General features: G+C 46.3%; 7 protein-coding genes across 7 annotated transcripts; 3 read left to right on the top strand and 4 right to left on the bottom strand.

Annotated features, from left to right (window-relative positions):
• Positions 1-15: 15 nt before the first annotated feature.
• Positions 16-3,635, bottom strand: C8R40DRAFT_265415 (transcriptional repressor TCF25-domain-containing protein). The gene is made up of 11 exons (XM_046234540.1): positions 3,167-3,635; positions 3,029-3,112; positions 2,786-2,973; positions 2,325-2,731; positions 2,177-2,266; positions 1,965-2,118; positions 1,450-1,878; positions 882-1,395; positions 502-822; positions 293-437; positions 16-239 (listed from the first exon to the last, which is right to left on the bottom strand). Exons 1-10 carry the CDS (start codon positions 3,308-3,310, stop codon positions 300-302), a joined length of 2,469 nt encoding a protein of 822 aa, XP_046091695.1. The 5' UTR covers positions 3,311-3,635; the 3' UTR covers positions 16-239; positions 293-299.
• Positions 3,436-5,412, bottom strand: C8R40DRAFT_1080972 (uncharacterized protein). The gene is made up of 9 exons (XM_046227113.1): positions 5,139-5,412; positions 5,047-5,081; positions 4,881-4,993; positions 4,753-4,817; positions 4,602-4,699; positions 4,468-4,547; positions 4,326-4,404; positions 3,943-4,270; positions 3,436-3,894 (listed from the first exon to the last, which is right to left on the bottom strand). Exons 1-9 carry the CDS (start codon positions 5,355-5,357, stop codon positions 3,619-3,621), a joined length of 1,293 nt encoding a protein of 430 aa, XP_046091694.1. The 5' UTR covers positions 5,358-5,412; the 3' UTR covers positions 3,436-3,618.
• Positions 5,413-5,454: 42 nt separating this feature from the next.
• On the bottom strand, positions 5,455-7,610 carry C8R40DRAFT_1080970 (uncharacterized protein). The gene is made up of 5 exons (XM_046227112.1): positions 7,300-7,610; positions 6,574-7,232; positions 6,411-6,520; positions 6,291-6,348; positions 5,455-6,227 (listed from the first exon to the last, which is right to left on the bottom strand). The coding sequence occupies exons 1-5, from the start codon at positions 7,409-7,411 to the stop codon at positions 5,853-5,855; spliced, it is 1,314 nt and encodes a 437-aa protein (XP_046091693.1). The 5' UTR covers positions 7,412-7,610; the 3' UTR covers positions 5,455-5,852.
• Positions 7,611-7,618: 8 nt separating this feature from the next.
• On the top strand, positions 7,619-8,747 carry C8R40DRAFT_264919 (N-terminal domain of NEFA-interacting nuclear protein NIP30-domain-containing protein). Its single transcript, XM_046234536.1, has 5 exons — positions 7,619-7,775; positions 7,834-7,897; positions 7,956-8,040; positions 8,092-8,215; positions 8,275-8,747. Exons 1-5 carry the CDS (start codon positions 7,651-7,653, stop codon positions 8,576-8,578), a joined length of 702 nt encoding a protein of 233 aa, XP_046091692.1. The 5' UTR covers positions 7,619-7,650; the 3' UTR covers positions 8,579-8,747.
• On the bottom strand, positions 8,690-10,322 carry C8R40DRAFT_1158092 (nuclear protein DGCR14; the record flags this gene model as incomplete). The annotated part of the gene is made up of 2 exons (XM_046229697.1): positions 8,690-9,258; positions 9,308-10,322. The coding sequence occupies 2 exons, from the start codon at positions 10,320-10,322 to the stop codon at positions 8,690-8,692; spliced, it is 1,584 nt and encodes a 527-aa protein (XP_046091691.1).
• A 126-nt stretch (positions 10,323-10,448) lies between these two features.
• Positions 10,449-13,981, top strand: C8R40DRAFT_1065604 (DUF917-domain-containing protein; the record flags this gene model as incomplete). Its single annotated transcript, XM_046225680.1, has 9 exons — positions 10,449-11,043; positions 11,098-11,400; positions 11,447-11,546; positions 11,595-12,058; positions 12,115-12,281; positions 12,342-12,835; positions 12,888-12,995; positions 13,030-13,210; positions 13,271-13,981. The coding sequence occupies 9 exons, from the start codon at positions 10,449-10,451 to the stop codon at positions 13,979-13,981; spliced, it is 3,123 nt and encodes a 1,040-aa protein (XP_046091690.1).
• A 603-nt stretch (positions 13,982-14,584) lies between these two features.
• On the top strand, positions 14,585-17,191 carry C8R40DRAFT_265017 (cytochrome P450 2 Le.CYP2). The gene is made up of 15 exons (XM_046234537.1): positions 14,585-14,644; positions 14,770-14,886; positions 14,941-15,064; positions 15,130-15,160; positions 15,225-15,367; positions 15,432-15,696; positions 15,757-15,853; positions 15,913-15,926; positions 15,991-16,180; positions 16,234-16,290; positions 16,351-16,375; positions 16,441-16,566; positions 16,627-16,770; positions 16,818-16,945; positions 16,997-17,191. Exons 2-14 carry the CDS (start codon positions 14,772-14,774, stop codon positions 16,897-16,899), a joined length of 1,413 nt encoding a protein of 470 aa, XP_046091689.1. The 5' UTR covers positions 14,585-14,644; positions 14,770-14,771; the 3' UTR covers positions 16,900-16,945; positions 16,997-17,191.
• The last annotated feature ends 401 nt before the right edge of the window (positions 17,192-17,592 follow it).

Below are 17,592 nucleotides of genomic sequence, written 5' to 3'. Positions count from 1 at the left end.
ACGTATTTGGAAAACCCGAGGCAAAATTCAAGAAAGAGCTTGTGCGAAATAGATAGTTTTGTGAAACGTTTGCATATGCTTCTTGAATTGTTAACAGTATCCCTTATTAAAAGGCAGGAAGAATGGTGTGTTTACATATATTTAATACAACCTTTCGCCGTCGCGGCGCGAACATTAACGAAGCCAACAATGATTATTCGAAGGATGCTCTGGGATCCGCGCCTTAGTTTTGCCAAAGACTGCAATTCAATAACTGTTATCTACAATATTGAGGGAATATTATTGTACATACCAAGCGATCAATCCACACCACCGTGGTCTCTCAAGGCTCCCCCGATTTCTTCCTCATCTGAGTCTGTTGAATCATCCACATTTACATTAGCACCAGCACCCCAAAGCCGTCCGAGTAGATTTCGGATAACGCGAACCGGCATGGGCTGTTAGTAAAGGGTGTCAAGTCAAGGCATTAAAAGGGCATCCGAGAAAAGCAGCGAAGCTTACAGCAATATCCTCATCTTCATCCTCATTTTCTTCATCGTCGTCCTCCTCATCCTCATCTTCACGCGCATCCTCTTCACCGATCGGTCTATCATTAAAGGCTTCGCGAGCGCCATTATTGTCAGCTCCACCAAAGAAAAAGTCATCCAATCCCGGCATTTGGCCAGGCATTCCCCTGTCACCGTTGTCCTGTTCTGCTCCTATAGCAGCAGCAGCGAACATATCTTCCAGAGCATCCGGCGGTAGCAACTCCATGGCTTGAGCAAACTGAACGATGCCACCAGGAAAGCGTTGTTGAATGTGGGCATTGTTCTCAAATATGGCCTGATGATGGTGTTATAACAGGGTAGTGCGGGTATAGGAGCGAAAGATACGGTACATACCTGAACCTGCCGCCTCTCATTGACGTCTGGAATCATCCTCGCTAACCTCCTTTCCTCCAGCTCTCTTTCTCTTCTTGTCATCCTTCGCCTCGTTCCGAAACCGAACAGCCCCTCATCTTTATCAACTCCAGCGAAAAAAGTTTCTCCATACTCCGACACCCGAACTTTATCTGGTGGAGGTAGTGGATCACAAGCTAAATTTCCACTGTTGCTATTCAGCACTGAATTCGGTATGAATGGAAATAGTGAGCGGAAAGATAAGGAGGTTTCTAGAACGATAATATGGCGGTATACTGCAAAGGAAAGTGCGGCTGTGTTCTCTTTCTCCGCGTACAAGGAGAGGAATCGATTTCTTCGAGTAGTAGGAGGCAGAGAGGAAGGGAGCGAAGAAAAATGGGATGACATAGTTTCGGTGAACCAATTTATGACCTTTGGATCCTTCCACAATGAGAATGAACGCTGGACATAAATATGCGAGAGGAGGTGAAGGATGGCAACCGGAGTAGATATGGATCTATGCACAGAATGTGAGAAGGGCATGGTAGTAGAAGATCGGATAAAAACAGACCTGCAATCCGTTTCTATTCGAAAATCTCTGTGACCGCGTATGCTCGCTGATAGCATAACATCCAATTTATCCGCCAGCAAGGGTACGACAGAGGGAAAAGAATCCGCCGCTTCTATAAGCGCTGCCGTGCCAGCACTTTCGCCTCCCTCTTTATCGGACAACTTCAACGCCAGTGCCTTGGCGTACGCCCATCCAGGTAACACGCTAGGGTCCACCCGTAACGATTTCTGGGGTGAGGTGGATGACTTTTCAACGAAATTTGATTCAAATAGGGCAAATACATCCAACAGCCACTGCGACATTCCTGCTTTAAGTGCCAGAAAATCGAGATGAAGGACAGCCCCGTGAGGATCACCCCATGGATCAAGTGAATATAGCAATTTGGCAAACTCGAACGCGGTACGCATGCACCCGCGCCGTTGAAGATCTCTACGCATTAGCTGGTAATCAGTTTGACTCAGTATCATAACAAGATAAAAACCCCGAAGGACTGTCCCAAAAGTTCTGACACTCACGATGCTTGTCTATGTAATGCAAGGAAAAATGGGCGGTTCTCCACTCTGTCAAAATCCAATCTATTAGTCCCATTTGTGAAGCTGAAACCACCGACAAAGGCACGTTCATATGCAAACATGGCTCGGTCAACGGCATCAACGGCAGAAGAATGCTCTGCAATTTTGTTGAACTGGAATTACAGGTGGAAACAGGAAAATGGCTGGCAATATACCTTCACGATGCCTGAATACTTCGGCTAGTTGTAGCCAAGAATCAGCGTGCCACGGAGCTCCTTGGAGGATATTATAGAATCCTTGTGGGTCTGCAGAACGCGGAGTCAATACACGTCAAGTGGAAGGAAAAGTAGAGCACTAGCTGACCGCCAGAGAGCACAGTTTGTAGAAACAACATCGTTATGCCCTTATACTTTTTACTGTATTCGACTGTCCACCATTTCTCTGAAGCGGCATTGGTATCCCATCGATTACGGGTCAATTTCTCAACGACTTCTTCCTCTGTCAACTGCCTTGCCGACAACCCTTCTCTCATATGTGCAGGAGCCCAGGTTGCCTGAGGTTTCGTCAACACCGATCGTTGAGAAACATGGGCGCGTTTGGAATTCCCTCCTGGTTTGTCCTTATTTGCCGCCACGACTTTAGAGCCAAAGAATCTCTTTAGCTCGACATCACTGTCGAGATGAGTTGGATTGACTGCTAGTAAAGATGTCAGCGACCTCGCCACGGAGTTGGAGCTTGACTCGGCCAAGTTGCGTTTGAATTCTGGGTGTCTAAACGAATATTCAAAATTCGATGATGAAGTATAATGAAGGTGGTAGACGCACTTTATTGAGAGAGCCTCTAAAGCAGCGTCGATCTCGTCCATCCCAGATTTCCTCGCTTTAGCTTTAGCTTTCTTCGCTGCTTTCTTCTCATTTTTGGGCAAGGGCTGTATGGATGTACCGGATCCGGATGATTTGATGGTCGCATCGGGTTTATCTTCAACGGCGGGTACCTTTTTCTTCCTCTTGGACTGTATATAATAGGTCAGTTTTTATGGGTCATCCTTCATCAGAGGACGCACGAACCTTCTTCGACTTCGATGACCGCGACTTCAGATGTTCATCCTCCTCTTCCTCTTCCCCTTCAACATTGTCCTCTGCAGCGAGGAGCTACAGCGTCAACTTGAGTATCTGGACCGGATTATAAGGAATTACACTACATACCGCCGTGAATCCTGATGCACCAGATTTGCCTTTGGACAATGATACGGTCTCCTCTTCGTCTGTTGAATTGATATTTGAATGACCCGCTAAAGTTTCCAGTTCTTCGAGTTCTCGCTGTTGCCTTTTGTTCACCCTAGGTGCCATCGCGTTAGCAGCAGATACGGAATATTAGAATTGTTGATGATTAGGTGTTGGGAGTACGAGTTCAAGTAGCTTGCTCTGTACTTGAATGCACTAAGAGGCAAGAGACAAAGATATGTACATGCAGACAACAAAGCGTCACAACAAAGTTTTGCTCTATTGCGGGCGATCCTCCCGTCGATAAAAACAACGTTACAGTAGTTACTCTATTTAAATATACCAGGTGTAGCTTGGTGATGGATAGACATGTAAATAGTCATTAATCTGACTCCAATTCAACGATTTCAGAAAGTCGCTGTCGACCACGACGATCAGGGACGATCAGGGTCATCAACCAAATTCCTCGAAGCATCCACAAGGTCTTGCTGTTGTTGCTCCGCATTGGCATCATCGACCCCGACAACGACAAAGCTCATCAGAACAAGCAGTGCGCCTGCTAACACAGGTGATCGGACTGGATTACTAAGGAAAAAGTCGCCCAATACTGCGAGTGGGATGGTGAGGCTGAGCCCGATAGTGACGACGAGTGGCGTGGTCTTGAGCATTGCCAAGACGTAGAGGTAATCACTGGACCAAGTTATAGCCATCTGTGATAAGTCAGAAAAGAAGGAACGCGAAACGAACAGATGCCTGACATTGACTAAGAGCGCACCCACTGCTCTCTCTGATGTGGGCAACTCGAATCTTTCAATGCCAGTCAGATGCAGGATGACACCGATGGGCCAACACAAGATGATATTGAACAGACCGACGAATCCAAAGAACATTTTCATGTCAATTCGCGATTCGGAGCGTATTCGGACTTTGAGGAGAATAACATAGAGAGCATAGAATACTGCAGAAAAGAGAGCAAGAGAATCACCCAATGCGTGACGTGTTGAGGTCGAGGTTGACACCAGGTTGTCGGATTCACTGGTGGTCTGAGAAGAATCAGATAGAGCGACCAGTAGGACACCTACGAAACTACCCGAAATACCTCAGAATATTAGGTATGTTCAATGATTGAAGAGACACAAACCTGGTAGAGACAGCTCCAATCTTTGCCAGCGTCAGTGTTTCGACACGGAATATTCGACCGAGACCTAGAGTAAAGAATCCTACACAAACAAATTAGGCATAAAGAATGGGGTAATACCGATAGACCAAGAATGGGGGCTTACCACTGGTACTAGACAGTATAGTTGCACTAGCCACACTAGTATAGTCTAATGACGCGTTTAATGTCCAGTTCGCAGCAAACCTAGTGTTAACTGTGCTTAGCGGCGTCATGAACCTCGACCCACTTTTTTCTTACCAGATGAAGCAGAAGATGAATGCGAGGTCAGCAGTCTCTCGCACGGTAAACGGGGGAAGTTCAGAGCTCTCAGATGGCCCTCGCTCGTGAAGATAAGTCTACGGACGACGTATGGATTCAAACGGACAAGTTCAAGTAATTGATGACATACTTCCACGGAGTTATCATCATCTGCGTACACGTCCTCCGAGTGTAAAGGCTCATACTGGCCGCTGTCTTGTGAACCAAAAGATATTGGAAAAGGGCGTTCTATCGAATGACGCTAAGCGACATGCGCACCGTATCGCGCGGTCTTCCGAAATCTCCATGTGGTGGTTATCTTCGGTAGGAAGGACTTTATGAGGAAAGGAAGTAGATATAAACTGAAGGCTGAGGTATTGAGATAGGTGACGCTGTCCATTCCAGGCCTTCAGATTTCCGAACGATTCGTATGTACGGAACTCACAGGAAAGCCTTCTCATATCCATCCTGGAATAGATCCTACAAGCAATATAACCTGTCAGCCACCCAGAAGATTGAGGCCTTATCAAAACTAGCCTGTGTAACAAAGTTGGACGTGGTCCAAAGAAACACCACAACTAGCAGCAGCAAAATTCCGATGGCATAATCCTTATTTCCAAGGAAACTCGAATCTGTTCTACACAAGGACGAAACTGATCCGGCATTCGCCTTTGAACGGGCTGAGCTGGTGTTCGTGGAGTTCAGGGACTGGCTCCGATTTTGCCTGAGCATTGGAGACGGAGGGATAGAGTCCATGCTGACGAACGGTGGAAGAGCAGAGGAAGGCTCATTTTCTGCGATAAGCCGAAATATGGCGCCATTCACGCAGCTTATACTGATACAGTGATTTTCGGCGTTATTTAAATTATTCAACAGGCATGATGATCTAAACTTTTTAGATATAGGAATCCTTGTCCGTCCAACTATCGTAGTGAGTAACAAAAGATACATTATGGTACATAGCAACTACAGTGTGAAGGAGTGACTGCCATTACGTTGGTATAGAACTGTTTGTTGCGAATCGAGAGGAAGACGGAAAATGAAACAACTGAACCCTGATCAACTGCAAATTTGCATGTTGAAGAGAAGAAAGTGATGAAGCGTGAAACAAAGAAAATGCAGATAGATAGCGAAAAGAATGCAAATACCCAATAAGGGGAAAGGATGATCATGGCAGGATGTATCGCATGTAAAAAGTGAGGGTAGCGCGGAAAATCGGAAGAAGAATGATGTACGGAGGAGTCGAGTCTTCTATCTATTCCTGAATCCAAGAGTTGTACCGGGAAGGTATTTTACCTTCTCAAAGATTCGGTACAGACTAATGACCAAGTTTGTGCAATACATCACCAAGCTTACAAACACCAAGCATATCAACGCCAACTGGCTGTCGCACAGCACATCTCCGACGCTACCTTCTACGGTAGGTAGGTTGTAGATGGGTCGAGGAAGGCTGTTGTACCACGAGATAGTAGAATGCGAGGCACAGGGAATGAGAGAAGTGAAGAAATTGTCAAAACAGAGGGAGAGTGCAGCAGACCAAGCGCAGATAAAGAGGACTTCGGATAACGTGTGCGCGAGCTTTGCGGACGTACGCCACAAGCCAAGGGGCCGACCAAAGTATTCGAGCTATGAGATCATTTGGCTGTCAAACACAATGCATGTGTGTAAATTAGAGCGATATCCACGCACGTAAATCGCACCAATGACATGCACGAGAGTGAGGGGAGCAAATATGATTATCAACGTTCTGTAGAGGTTGAAGTAATGCTGTGAGGTGCGAGATTATGAGTAAAGGATAGTGATACGCACGGTGAGCTACCGACGATACCCATGAGTCCATATCGTTTTTCCCAATTTCGTATATGAATAGCTACAGCAAGCGTTCCGGTAGTGAATGAAATGTTGACTAAACGAAAGAGCTTGGGGAGAACTTGCATGAGCAACAAAAAGAAGATAGGAATGATAATCTCACCAATGGCACATAGGGATTGCTCAGCAAGAATATTCTTAATCGTTTTCTTCTACTCTCCCATCTCGAATCGTCGTTCGATCCACTCAAACCAGAGTGACTTTCGAGATTTTCTTCGTCCTCATACCCAGGGCCCTCTTCATGCCTGGATCGAGACCGAAAAGGTCCTTGTGCGCCAACACGAGATGTCCAAGGAGTCTCCCATCCTGGTGAATTAGTCTGATTTACGGTGAACGTAGCACGAGGCGTGGGCATCGATATCGACAAGTTCCAATCTCTCCGCTTTGGTTGAGCTTCCCTGTTTCGTTCCGGATCTGAAGCATTCTTCTCGATCGTGTGTTTGGAAAATGAAGGGGGCGGTTCCCGTATACTCGAATTTGCCAGCCATGACCTGCGTTTGTCTTTGAATGTTGACGCCTTTCTGTGAAGTTCTCGAGCTGGTGTATCATCGCCATTCTGGTTTTGAAATGGTCTACCTGCCTGTCGAGGCATGGTGAATGCAAACCATCGACTAAGACTGCTTGATCCCTCTCGGCTATGTTTTCCATATTCTGAGGAAAGAACGGAGGCTACGTCGTTGGAAAATGTTGAATGAGGCAGCAGCTGAGGTTCAGAGGTAGAAGTTTCTTCCTTTGGAGATGGAGGTTCATCTTTAGCCCAGGCTACAAAGGACACATTGGAATTAAAAAAACGAGGTTACATGAGAGCGATAAGACGCGAAATACGTACGAGGAACAGTAGTAACAGTCGAAATGGAAGGTAAATTGTGTCCTGTGCTCAATGTACTGACGGCCTTTGCACTTGGGGTCGAGCGTAATGAGGGCGGTCTGGGGTTCGTCATAGACAGCTGTCAAGGAACAAACGATACTCCAAAAGGGAGAATTATCAGCTTCCGTTTGTGTCAGAGTCTGGCCAATCGCATCGAAGATGGCCGACGGCGACGACGACGACGGTACTGACAGTATAACAGCCAAAAAATCGTCGGTAGGTATAAGTGGGGTATAAGGAAGGAATGAATGTTGATTTACAGATTTAGATTATGGGCGTTTATAGACTATCGCTTTTTCACTCAATACCACTATGGAGGATTCCGCCGTTATACCCTCTCTTTCTATGGGCCCAGTGGGCTCTCGTTTTGTCTCTTCAGATGAGATAGAAACAGCCAAAGCTCGCAGAGACGAACAGTGGAAGGCCGCCTATGCCAGGTCCATACAATATTCTCTGTAATGCGAGGCATCGAAATTCATCGTTAATCCCCTACAGATTAGGCCAAGAACCTCCCCCACAACCTCAAGCGGACGCATACGATGGCAGGAGTCTAGCTGAAGTAATAACTTAGACTATTCTCTTTTTGTTTTGTATTGACATTCTCTTCTCCCTCTGGTGTGACGCCGTTTCTGTGTCCTTTCAAGAAACTTGCAGCGAACAGGGCAGCGAAACAGGAAGAATGGGAAGAAAAGTCCAAGCTCGGTTTGTAAACTCTAGAAATGGCTAGGGTTACCATCTGACTGTTACCCTCAGCTAACCAGTTTCGTGCCCTTGAAGAGGACGAGATAATGTTCCTCGATTCTCTACGGGAAAAGGAAGAGGCTGAAGAGAAAGCTAGGCAGGAACGAGACGGAGAAGAGGTCAAAGGCTTCAAGGAGTAAGTCTCGTTCAACGTCCTGCTACTGTAATACTTATTGAATCATTCATCCATCGCAGAGCTGTAGCTGCTCGCATGCAATTGTCTAATGCGCCTCCGCCGTCGATAGGGTCCTCATCTGCAACAAAATCGACAGTGTCGAAGAAGGATCCAAAGGCTCCAGCTATCGTAAAGAAAGATCTCAAGAAACTGTCGTTGAAGGGCGTTGTGGTGAAGAAGAAGAAGATCGCTTCTGCTGGTAAGACCGACGTTCCTGTAATTGTGGAGGCAGCAAAGACAGTAAGATCTTGGGACACCGATTCCAATACCGGTGACGGACCGTCAACCAAAAAGCGTAGAATATCCGAGTCGTCAGAATCATAGCTTAAAGACTTTGAGTGCTTGCTTGGGTAACATATTAATCATTTTATCTCTGTGCTAGCATTGTAGTACAGTCTGAGTGACACAATACAATCCTTGACGCATTTGTTTGATTCACCGTCCTTTCCCTGGAGTTGGTGTCCATCTAACCTTGTTCATATCCCTTTCCTTAGCAGAAGACCAACCAGCGTCCTTCTCCATAGCTTCTGCTCTTCTCTGAGCACCCGTCCCCATTGTCCTGTCAAGCAAGCGCTTTGCAGCTGGTGTTAGGTTTCCGGTAGCTTGTGATGAACGTCGAGGACCAGGTGTCCACGATGGTGGACCCATACTTCCTTTAGCCAATGTTGATGTCCGTGATGCTTGTAATGAAGATCTTATGCCAGGTGTCGTGCCCCCAAGACCAAACAATTCTGCTTTGGCCCGGAGACTTTTTGATGCCTTATTGGAAAGTTTGTGTGAAAGAGTTTCGCGCGAAGACGGAGCAGGGAGGTGAAATGGAGTCCTTGGTGTCGGAACGTCTAGAGCTGGGTCGTCGATGGAAGATATGATTCGTGGTGTCGCATTCAATGTTCCCCAGGTCATGAGTTGTTTTACAGCTGCTGGACCGAGTTGCTCAGGTGTCGGCGAGGGCAGAGATGGGACTAGAGAAAATGGAACCGATGATGAAGGGTCTCTGTGATGGTCTGCATTTTTTTGTGAGCAAAGACATATAAGCTTTCATGATGCACCTACATGGTGTCCCGGTGATGGCGGCAATGATTCTACTCCTAGTCGGACTCGGAGGTTCACTCAAAGACTTGTTGGCATCCGTTGACACCTCCTGCTCCGAAAGTCGAGTACTCCCGTAAGAAATAGACTTTTCTTCACCGCTAGGCACCGAAACCGAGGCTTGGGGCTTTGGGTGGTAAGGAGCAGAGTCGGCATCAGGAGGGAACATAAGCGAATTCCGAGCTTTGAACTTCCAGCCATCTACACCAGCGATTCGGTCATCTTTCTTCGGGGCCATCACATCTCTCTCTTCTTCTTCTTCTTCGCCTTCATTCACTTGCCTGAGGACTAGCTCCTTCTTTCCTTCGTTGATGTCCTTGTTCTCTCCGTCTGTCTCTTCCCCGTTACCCGCAGTTATTAAACCCACCGGTTTCGCAGGTTCGATCACGAGTCTCTCTCTGACTCCCGGATTCGACCCTGGAGGAGGCTCTATAAGCATCCTTTCTCTCTCTACACCTGCAATGAGTTTCTTCTCCTCTACTCGCTTCTGGGCGTCCCAAGCCCAAGCCCACTTTTCCTTTCGCTGCCGATTCTCTTCGTCAAGAATCTCTGTGAAACTGGAGTTGTCTTCCGACGTATAGCGCGCTTGGAAGTTATCTAAGGACAACGAGGTATCATACTTTGGTCTCTTCGCTGCAGGCTCGCCATCCAGGCGAGACGGTCGAAGGGGAGTGTCGGAAGGACCGGAAGCATACGGTGTTTGTCCTGGCGTTTGGAGAGGCACTCTTCCTCGATGGCTGGCTCCAACCATCGGGGTATTGTTGAGCTCCTCCAGTCTCTGCACACTGGCGCCGATGAGATGTGGATCCCGAGAGTTCAGTGCATCGAGATATTCATTGGTTGCATCCAGGTGAACCAAGCTCGGAAAGAAATCGCGCGCAATGATGTGCGAAAGAGAAGCAGTGTATTCATCTTCCTCTAATACAGCTTGGTGATTTAAAGAGCGTTCAGGTAGAGGGGTCGCATCCGGTTTAGACATTATGTATCATGAAGAGATTATTCGTGAACTCGTGACCCGCGCTTCTTTGATTTCCCACCGCGCCGGGGCTCTCGCGATAAACAGTCACTCAAAAAAGATGCTTCTATCAATAGTTACTGCACATTCATGGCTCCTACTCTTCGTATCGGCGTCGACGTTGGCGGTACAAACACTGACGCATGTCTCATTGATCCCTTCGCCACAACTTCGCCAAATCGCGGAATCTTATCATGGCACAAATCCGTGACAACGCCCGATCCTAGCCATGGTATCGAGAACGTTATCAATGCCCTTATCAAACAAGCAAACGTTGACGCTGGTAATATCGCTAGTATAACTGTCGGCACTACCCACTTTATAAATGCTGTTATTGAGAAGGATAGATCTAGACTTGCACCAGTTGCCGTGCTCCGACTCTGTGGTCCCTTTTCCCGCTCAATTCCTCCAGGAATTGATTGGCCAGCAGATCTGAGAGAACTTATATGTGCTCATGCCGCGTACCTCGATGGCGGACTCGAAATCGATGGTTCCGTAATCCGTGACCCAAGCGAGGCTCAAGTTAAAGAGGAATGCACTCGTATTCGGTCGCTAGGGATTCGTAGTATCGTAGTCAATGGAATTTTCTCACCTGCAGATGTCCTGGGGGAATGCCAGGAAGAGAAAGTAGGTGAATGGATCAAGAGCTATTATCCAGAAGCGGACGTTGTCTTGTCAAAAGAAGGTGAGCTAGTTGTGCGTCCTTTGGTATCTTGGTATAATAACTCTTCTATTTTAGTGGCCAACCTTGGGTTCATTGAGCGAGAGAATGCTGCTATGCTGAATGCATCCATATTGCCCTTTGCACGCCATACGATTTCCTCTTTCCAATTCGCCATATACCATCGCCTTAAACTCTCATGTCCGGTGTTTTTGACCCAGAACGATGGTACGATTCTCAAGGCTGAAGATGCTGCAAGACTCCCTATCAGGACATTCAATAGTGGTCCGACAAATTCCATGTGTGGAGCCGCCTTTCTAGTCAAGGAGAATGTCGAGAAAGAGTGCATGCTTGTAGTGGATATTGGGGGAACCACGACAGGTAACCGGGTTTATACCATATGTACGCTCTATAAACTGTTCCTCAGATGTTGGCATGCTTCTTGCCAGTGGGTTACCCAGACAAGCCTCAGCTTTCACTGAGATTGCAGGAGTTAGATTGAACTTTTCCTGCCCGGATGTCAAAAGGTAGTCATTTCTCTTCGTGGAGCATACGTATTACTCATTCATGCACAGTATTGGTCTTGGCGGAGGGTCTATTGTCCGCATTCAAGGGGATAGCCTCGGAAAACCAACACTCAGCATCGGTCCCGAGTCGGTAGGCCACCTTATCAACAAACACGCTATGGTGTTTGGCGGAGATGTCCCCACAGCTACAGACTACGCTGTTGCTTCTCAGGAAAACCTCCAGACATCTATAGGCACTAGGCAGCTTGCTGTAGACAGACTTAATCAAGTCGTCGAAAGCAAAGAATATACTTTGCCTGAGTTACTGACAGCCTATCAAACGACTACGAAGCGTAAGCTCGAGGAAGTCATTGATCGAATGAAAACTTCTGCAGAGAATGTCCCAGTGTTGTTGGTCGGTGGAGGCGCAATTATCATTCAATCATATGCAAACGACGGAAAGGTCACCTTGAAAGGTGCGAGTAAAGTGATAACGCCTGAGTATGCTGGCGTTGCAAACGCAATTGGCGCTGGTGAGGTCGTCACAACTTAGGATTGACTACCGGAATATTGACTACCTTTGCGCTAGCTATGGCGCGCGTATCAGGCATGGTTGACACTGTCCTCAATACAGAAGGAAGGACGACACAATCTGTGCTGCAAGAGGTGTCCAAGACAGCAATCGAGCGGACTGTAACTGCAGGCGCTGTATGTGATACTGTGGAAATCGCGGAAATGGACGCAATTCCGATTCCGGTAAGTCTGATTGACAGTACGCCCTTGTTCACATCCTATGTACTGACTTTCTATCATCAGTATGTAGCAAACAAATGTCGCGTGATTGTCAAAGCCGTGGGCGATTTTGACTTTTCTCGTGTCTCCAACACGACTCTTGCATCCCTTGGTTTGAAAGTTTCATCGGTTACGGAGTATTCAGAAAAGAACATGTCCACTAAGGCATCAACAACTTTTGACCCTCCTAGATCTACCGTCGATGCCGCCTCATACATCCCCACCATTGTTCCAACATTAGGCAGGTCCACTACGTCGTCGCTATCCAAAGAGTCATCCAACTATGAATGGCATTTATCTGAATTAGATCTAGAGTGGATCTCCGTTGGATGTTATATTCTGGGTACTGGAGGCGGAGGCACTCCGTATCCACATTTCGTGCGTCTACGAGAGATGATACGCAGCGGGGCTACGGTTACAATAGTCGAACCTGGGTGGGTGGGTGATGAGGATATCGTTGCTTGTGGCGGTGCTAAAGGCAGCCCTACGGTAAGCTTGGAGAAACCTCCTGGAAATGAGTAAGTTTTGCTTATGTTGTTGCGTCCATTTGACCTTGATGAGAATACACAGAATGATGGAAGCTCAAGATATCGTATACAATTACCTTGACGCCAAACCTGCGGCTGTGATAGCTCTAGAGATCGGAGGTGGAAATGGGCTGCAGGGCAAGTACTTGTGGTACTTGTAATTCGAATCAAAACTGAATGCTCAGCCCAATTCTCCACACAGGCTTGATTCTCGGAGCCTCCACTAATATGAATGTACCTACCATTGACGGGGACTGGATGGGCCGTGCATACCCCGTCGCATGGCAGATTACACCTGTTGTCTTGGAGGGAGAACGAGCTTTGTTTCTTCCTACTGCCATCTCGGATGGCAACGGAAATCATATGGTCATACTCCTTTTTCAATACTATGCTCTTATCAAAGTCTTGACATTCGTTTAACAACAGTTGATGCTCTCAGCGACGAGCGAAAGACAGATTGAACGTGCCTTTCGGGCTGCTCTTTCAGAAATGGGAAGTCACGTCGGATGTGCGAAAGGTCCTTGCCTAGGGAAAAATATGAAAACCTGGGTCATCGAAAATACCATATCCCTGTCATGGCGTATCGGACGTTCAATCGCGCTTTGTCGAGCGCGAAATGATATTGACCACGTCGCAGAGGCAATCATTGAACAAGTAGGTGGCAAAGAGGCAGCAAAAGTTCTGTTCAAGGGCAAGATTCTCGAAGTAGAGAGGAAGACTGTCAAAGGCCATTCTTATGGTGAAGTTGTGATCAGTGCTGCCGATATAACCGGGAACGTCGCTGGTGTTGCTGGAAAAACTGCAGAATTCAACGGCAAAATGAAGATCCCGTTCAAAAATGAAAATATTGTCGCTATCGCTATATCTGAATCCGGTGATGAAGTAGTCGCCTCCGTACCAGACCTTATTTGCGTTTGTGACGCCTTGACTGGAGAGGCAATTGGTACACCAGAGTATCGCTATGGGCTGCTGGTGTTTGTCCTCGGAATTCAGGGGTCAGAAAGGTGGACCTCGAGCATGAGGGGCATTCAGATTGGGGGTCCGAGGGCGTTTGGAATGGATATCGATTACAAACCGCTGGGAATATTTGAGAGACCTCGCAGCATCATCGAGGAGTACATGCATGCTGTTCATTAGTGCTATTGAGTACCTTGTATGGACTCTCTGATACTTAGTTGGTTAGTGCTTTCGTATTCATTCCAATTCTTACCACTGACGGGGATCACTAAGTATATTATACACTAAGCAGAGTCTCAGCAATATTAGTGAGATCTCGGGAGGTCATCAACCAGGCAAGTGCCCTTGATCTAGATTGACGTATGTAGTAGTCACAGATAAGTACCAGCAGCCACCAATAGCATTCTGCACCACGTAGTACCACGACAAGAGTCAACTACATACTACATTTGACAGAGTTCAACCTTCACTATCAGGTATGACTTTGCGTGTCAAGTTAGTAGATGAACTAATTCAGATATTTAGCAGGAAACAAATTTTCATACATTGATAGTACGATCAACATGTGAGAGAGACAACCATGGATGGTAAATCGACAGCGGTGCGAGCCACAGGTAACCTTTCTAGCGTACAACCACACGGATCTTTGTAATAGTAGAAAATGACTTGAAATTATGCGGCACTTAGAATAAAGCGCAGATACTACGTAGATAAAATCGAGGATGACGGAAAAAGGAACCGGAGTCGGATTCTGCGCCATGTTTGGTTAGTAATCCCTTTCCTCTGTGTCTTGATTTTTGGGGTAATAATTCATTGATAGAGACATAAAAACGACCAAGAAAAGTATGAATCGCTACATCTTCTTATGCTGTTGGTGTCCACCAACATCCTCGCAATGTCTCATACATCCCTCTTGCTTTTTGCATCCGAGTTGGGCTTGACGGTTTTTGCTTTGATGGTCTTCTTAGCAATGCATCGCTTTCAGTCTTCCGCGTCGAAGGGATCTTATCCTCCTGGACCCAAAGTTGTGAATATGCCAACTCTTGACGCATGGGTGAAGTATCGAGACTGGGGAAACAAATACGGTCAGTAGTCGCTCTAGGTTTTATCAGAATTGCTCTAAATATGTTGGAAAGCAGGCGACCTTGTCTACCTCCCTCGATGGAACACTCTGATAACCAATGATGCCGACGTTGCTATTGATCTGTTGGAAAAGCGTGCTCGTATCTATTCCGATCGAGCGATGTCTCCCATAATGAAGCTGTCAGTGAATTTGTGGTCTGCTGTAATATTGCTATGCTTACTCAATGATTCGTAATTTTTTGAAGCTGTGGAGGAGAAAATTTGTTGTCAGTTGAGGTAATACGACCAAGTTCTTGCATGGTTTACCAGCAAACATCTTCTATAGTGTTATTCCGACAAGTGGCGTAAGGACAGGCGGGTATTTCAGCAGACCTTTCGTCAAGCTGCAATCGGCCAGTTTTATCCGGCACAATACAATAAAGTTCACGAATTCCTACGCGAATTACTACTCACGCCTGAAGACCTTACGCAACATGTCAATGGGTGTGTTTTCACCATTTAGTTTTCCTGTAGAAGGTCACTGATTGCCAGTAATCCTTGTTGTCAGACTTTCTCAAGGACTTATTCCAAAGGCACTATATGGGCTTGACATTGGACCCGAAGATGCTCTGGCAAGCAAAGTTGCAGGAATAATAGATACATTTGGAAAAGCTCTACTTAGTGGCAGCTTCCCTGCATATGAATGGTTTCCATTTCTGATCTTTATGCCTTCTTGGTTCCCTGGATGTGGCTTCAAACGGATTGCCAATGAGTGTGGAAAAGTTGTGGAAGAGATATACACTGTTCCATTTGACCTCGCAATGAATAACATGGTGTGTGCAATGATCTTTCTTGCTTTGTTTTCATCAACAACTGTATCCACTGCTTTCTAGCAAAACGGCACTAGAACATCTCCCATTGTCGAACTGGCAATGCAGAAGCCTCAAGATATCAAGGAAATCAAGGCAATGGGTACCATGAGTTTCATTGGTAAGGCTTGGCTTTGTGCATTCATTGTTAGGTTGAATTCAGAGCCCACGCCCACTTAGGTGCAATTGACACGGTATATAAGCCTCTTATTCCTCTTACTATTGTAGAGACATTGACATTCTGACATGAATGGACAGACTATGTCCTCGATTTCTTCATTCATTCTGGTTATGTGTCTTCATCCTAATGCACAAACCAAAGGTCAAGAGGAAATAGATCGTGTCATTGGCAAAGATCGGCTGCCTACCTTTGAAGATCGCCGACATTTACCTTATGTCGAAGCCATTTATCGTGAAGTCATGCGGTTGCACCCTCCCGTTCCTCTTGGTAATACAGCATTTTGACAGTAATACCGTATCTCAGCTGAAGTAATTCCACAGGATTTCCTCATATATCAATGGAAGATGATTCTTACCGTGGATATCATATTCCAAAAGGTTGTACAACTATGAGACCTCCAACGATTTGTGATTGATGATTCTATCTTATGTATTCAGGATGCGCAGTGGTTGCTAATATCTGGTTTGTGTGCAATTCCTTATACTCCTCCAACAATGTCCAGGCTAACAATGCAACCCTTTATTGAGGGCTATGAATCGAAACCCAAATGTATATCGAGATCCTGATCGATTTCTCCCTGAGCGTCACCTCAAATCGGCTGCGGGTCCATTTGAAAGCATAGACAACATCTATGCATATGGGTTTGGTCGACGGTTTGTTACATTTATCTCATTGGGTTTTATCCTAGTTCAAAAAATCATTGTTATTTATAGAGTCTGCGCTGGACGTTATATGGCTGACAATACCATTTGGCTCACAGTGGCCTCTGTACTAGCTGCCTTTACAATGGGTAAAGCCAAAGATGGAAATGGGAATGAAATTGATATCCCAGGCAAATTCACCAATCATTTCTTCGTGTACACCACAATTCACAATTCTTTTTCCTCGCTTATGCTTTTTGCAGGTATCCCAAACCTTTTCAGTCCAGTATCATTCCTCGCAGTCAAGCTGCAGAGAATTTGGTTCTTGCTACAGTCGATCAGTGAATGTCAGGATTCACAAGTAAGGCCAAGTCCATAGGAGTCATTGCAAGTGAAAGCTAGCCTTTTTTGTGTTAATTTCGTACTGGATTCTTCATGACAGTCTACTTGTATGATTATTAAAGGGAAGCTGGAGCACTAGCGACCCAAAGAAACTTGACCGCACCACGAGCAATTATTTGCTAAAGCATCGGTATCAGTATACGCAGTGGCGATCTTCATCACAAGATTAACCCCTTCGCATTGCCGAATATCTTGCAGCTCAAGGAGGTTCAATACTGAGGTGCGGGGAGAGACGGGTAGCCGGCATGGCGACCTATTGTTGGGTGTCACCTGGCACCTCCGTTCCTTAGTTCTTTGAGGTTCTTTGTCATTGTATGGATCTATGTGGAGGGTGTAGCTATGGTGTGTGTAGATATGTGAGAAAGACGTGACACTTATAGCTGCAGTTTTTGGGCAAAAATGTTTACTTGGTTTCCTACTCTTCTCAGTGCCACTGTTCAAAGGTCCGAAGCTATCCTCACTGGGTACCCCTCGTTCGGCTCAGGCTGGCACACCTCCATGTCGAAGAATTAGAGTCATCGAAACTAGGTTCATAGGCATTCGAAGCAAGAGCGACATGTCAGGAATTCATTGAGTGATTCGTCGTAATATCATCACTCAACTTCGGTTTGTGACTCAGTGCGAGAGAAGACCGTC

Source organism: Lentinula edodes, assembly GCF_021015755.1.
Source record: "Lentinula edodes strain Le(Bin) 0899 ss11 chromosome Unknown C8R40scaffold_2, whole genome shotgun sequence".
NCBI classification, from domain to species: domain Eukaryota; kingdom Fungi; phylum Basidiomycota; class Agaricomycetes; order Agaricales; family Omphalotaceae; genus Lentinula; species Lentinula edodes.
This window is presented reverse-complemented; position numbering and strand designations above follow the sequence as displayed.

What these genes read in the sequence shown, in the direction of transcription:
- C8R40DRAFT_1080970 (XM_046227112.1), bottom strand. Translation starts at nt 7,411, where the DNA reads ATGACGAACCCCAGACCGCCCTCATTACGCTCGACCCCAAGTGCAAAG. An exon ending in GGTATCGTCGGTAGCTCACC is followed by an intron (nt 6,349 to 6,410) that starts GTGCGTATCACT and finishes CAACCTCTACAG; the next exon opens with AACGTTGATAATCATATTTG. An exon ending in ATGTCATTGGTGCGATTTAC is followed by an intron (nt 6,228 to 6,290) that starts GTGCGTGGATAT and finishes ATGATCTCATAG; the next exon opens with CTCGAATACTTTGGTCGGCC.
- C8R40DRAFT_1080972 (XM_046227113.1), bottom strand. Translation starts at nt 5,357, where the DNA reads ATGGACTCTATCCCTCCGTCTCCAATGCTCAGGCAAAATCGGAGCCAG. An exon ending in ATTGGAGCTGTCTCTACCAG is followed by an intron (nt 4,271 to 4,325) that starts GTTTGTGTCTCT and finishes TATTTCGGGTAG; the next exon opens with TTTCGTAGGTGTCCTACTGG. An exon ending in TGGGTGCGCTCTTAGTCAAT is followed by an intron (nt 3,895 to 3,942) that starts GTCAGGCATCTG and finishes GACTTATCACAG; the next exon opens with ATGGCTATAACTTGGTCCAG.
- C8R40DRAFT_265415 (XM_046234540.1), bottom strand. Translation starts at nt 3,310, where the DNA reads ATGGCACCTAGGGTGAACAAAAGGCAACAGCGAGAACTCGAAGAACTG. An exon ending in GGTCATCGAAGTCGAAGAAG is followed by an intron (nt 2,974 to 3,028) that starts GTTCGTGCGTCC and finishes TATTATATACAG; the next exon opens with TCCAAGAGGAAGAAAAAGGT. An exon ending in AGTATTCAGGCATCGTGAAG is followed by an intron (nt 2,119 to 2,176) that starts GTATATTGCCAG and finishes ACAAAATTGCAG; the next exon opens with AGCATTCTTCTGCCGTTGAT.
- C8R40DRAFT_265017 (XM_046234537.1), top strand. Translation starts at nt 14,772, where the DNA reads ATGCATCGCTTTCAGTCTTCCGCGTCGAAGGGATCTTATCCTCCTGGA. An exon ending in CTTACGCAACATGTCAATGG is followed by an intron (nt 15,368 to 15,431) that starts GTGTGTTTTCAC and finishes CCTTGTTGTCAG; the next exon opens with ACTTTCTCAAGGACTTATTC. An exon ending in GCAGTGGTTGCTAATATCTG is followed by an intron (nt 16,376 to 16,440) that starts GTTTGTGTGCAA and finishes CCCTTTATTGAG; the next exon opens with GGCTATGAATCGAAACCCAA.
- C8R40DRAFT_264919 (XM_046234536.1), top strand. Translation starts at nt 7,651, where the DNA reads ATGGAGGATTCCGCCGTTATACCCTCTCTTTCTATGGGCCCAGTGGGC. An exon ending in TGGAAGGCCGCCTATGCCAG is followed by an intron (nt 7,776 to 7,833) that starts GTCCATACAATA and finishes AATCCCCTACAG; the next exon opens with ATTAGGCCAAGAACCTCCCC. An exon ending in GGAAGAAAAGTCCAAGCTCG is followed by an intron (nt 8,041 to 8,091) that starts GTTTGTAAACTC and finishes TGTTACCCTCAG; the next exon opens with CTAACCAGTTTCGTGCCCTT.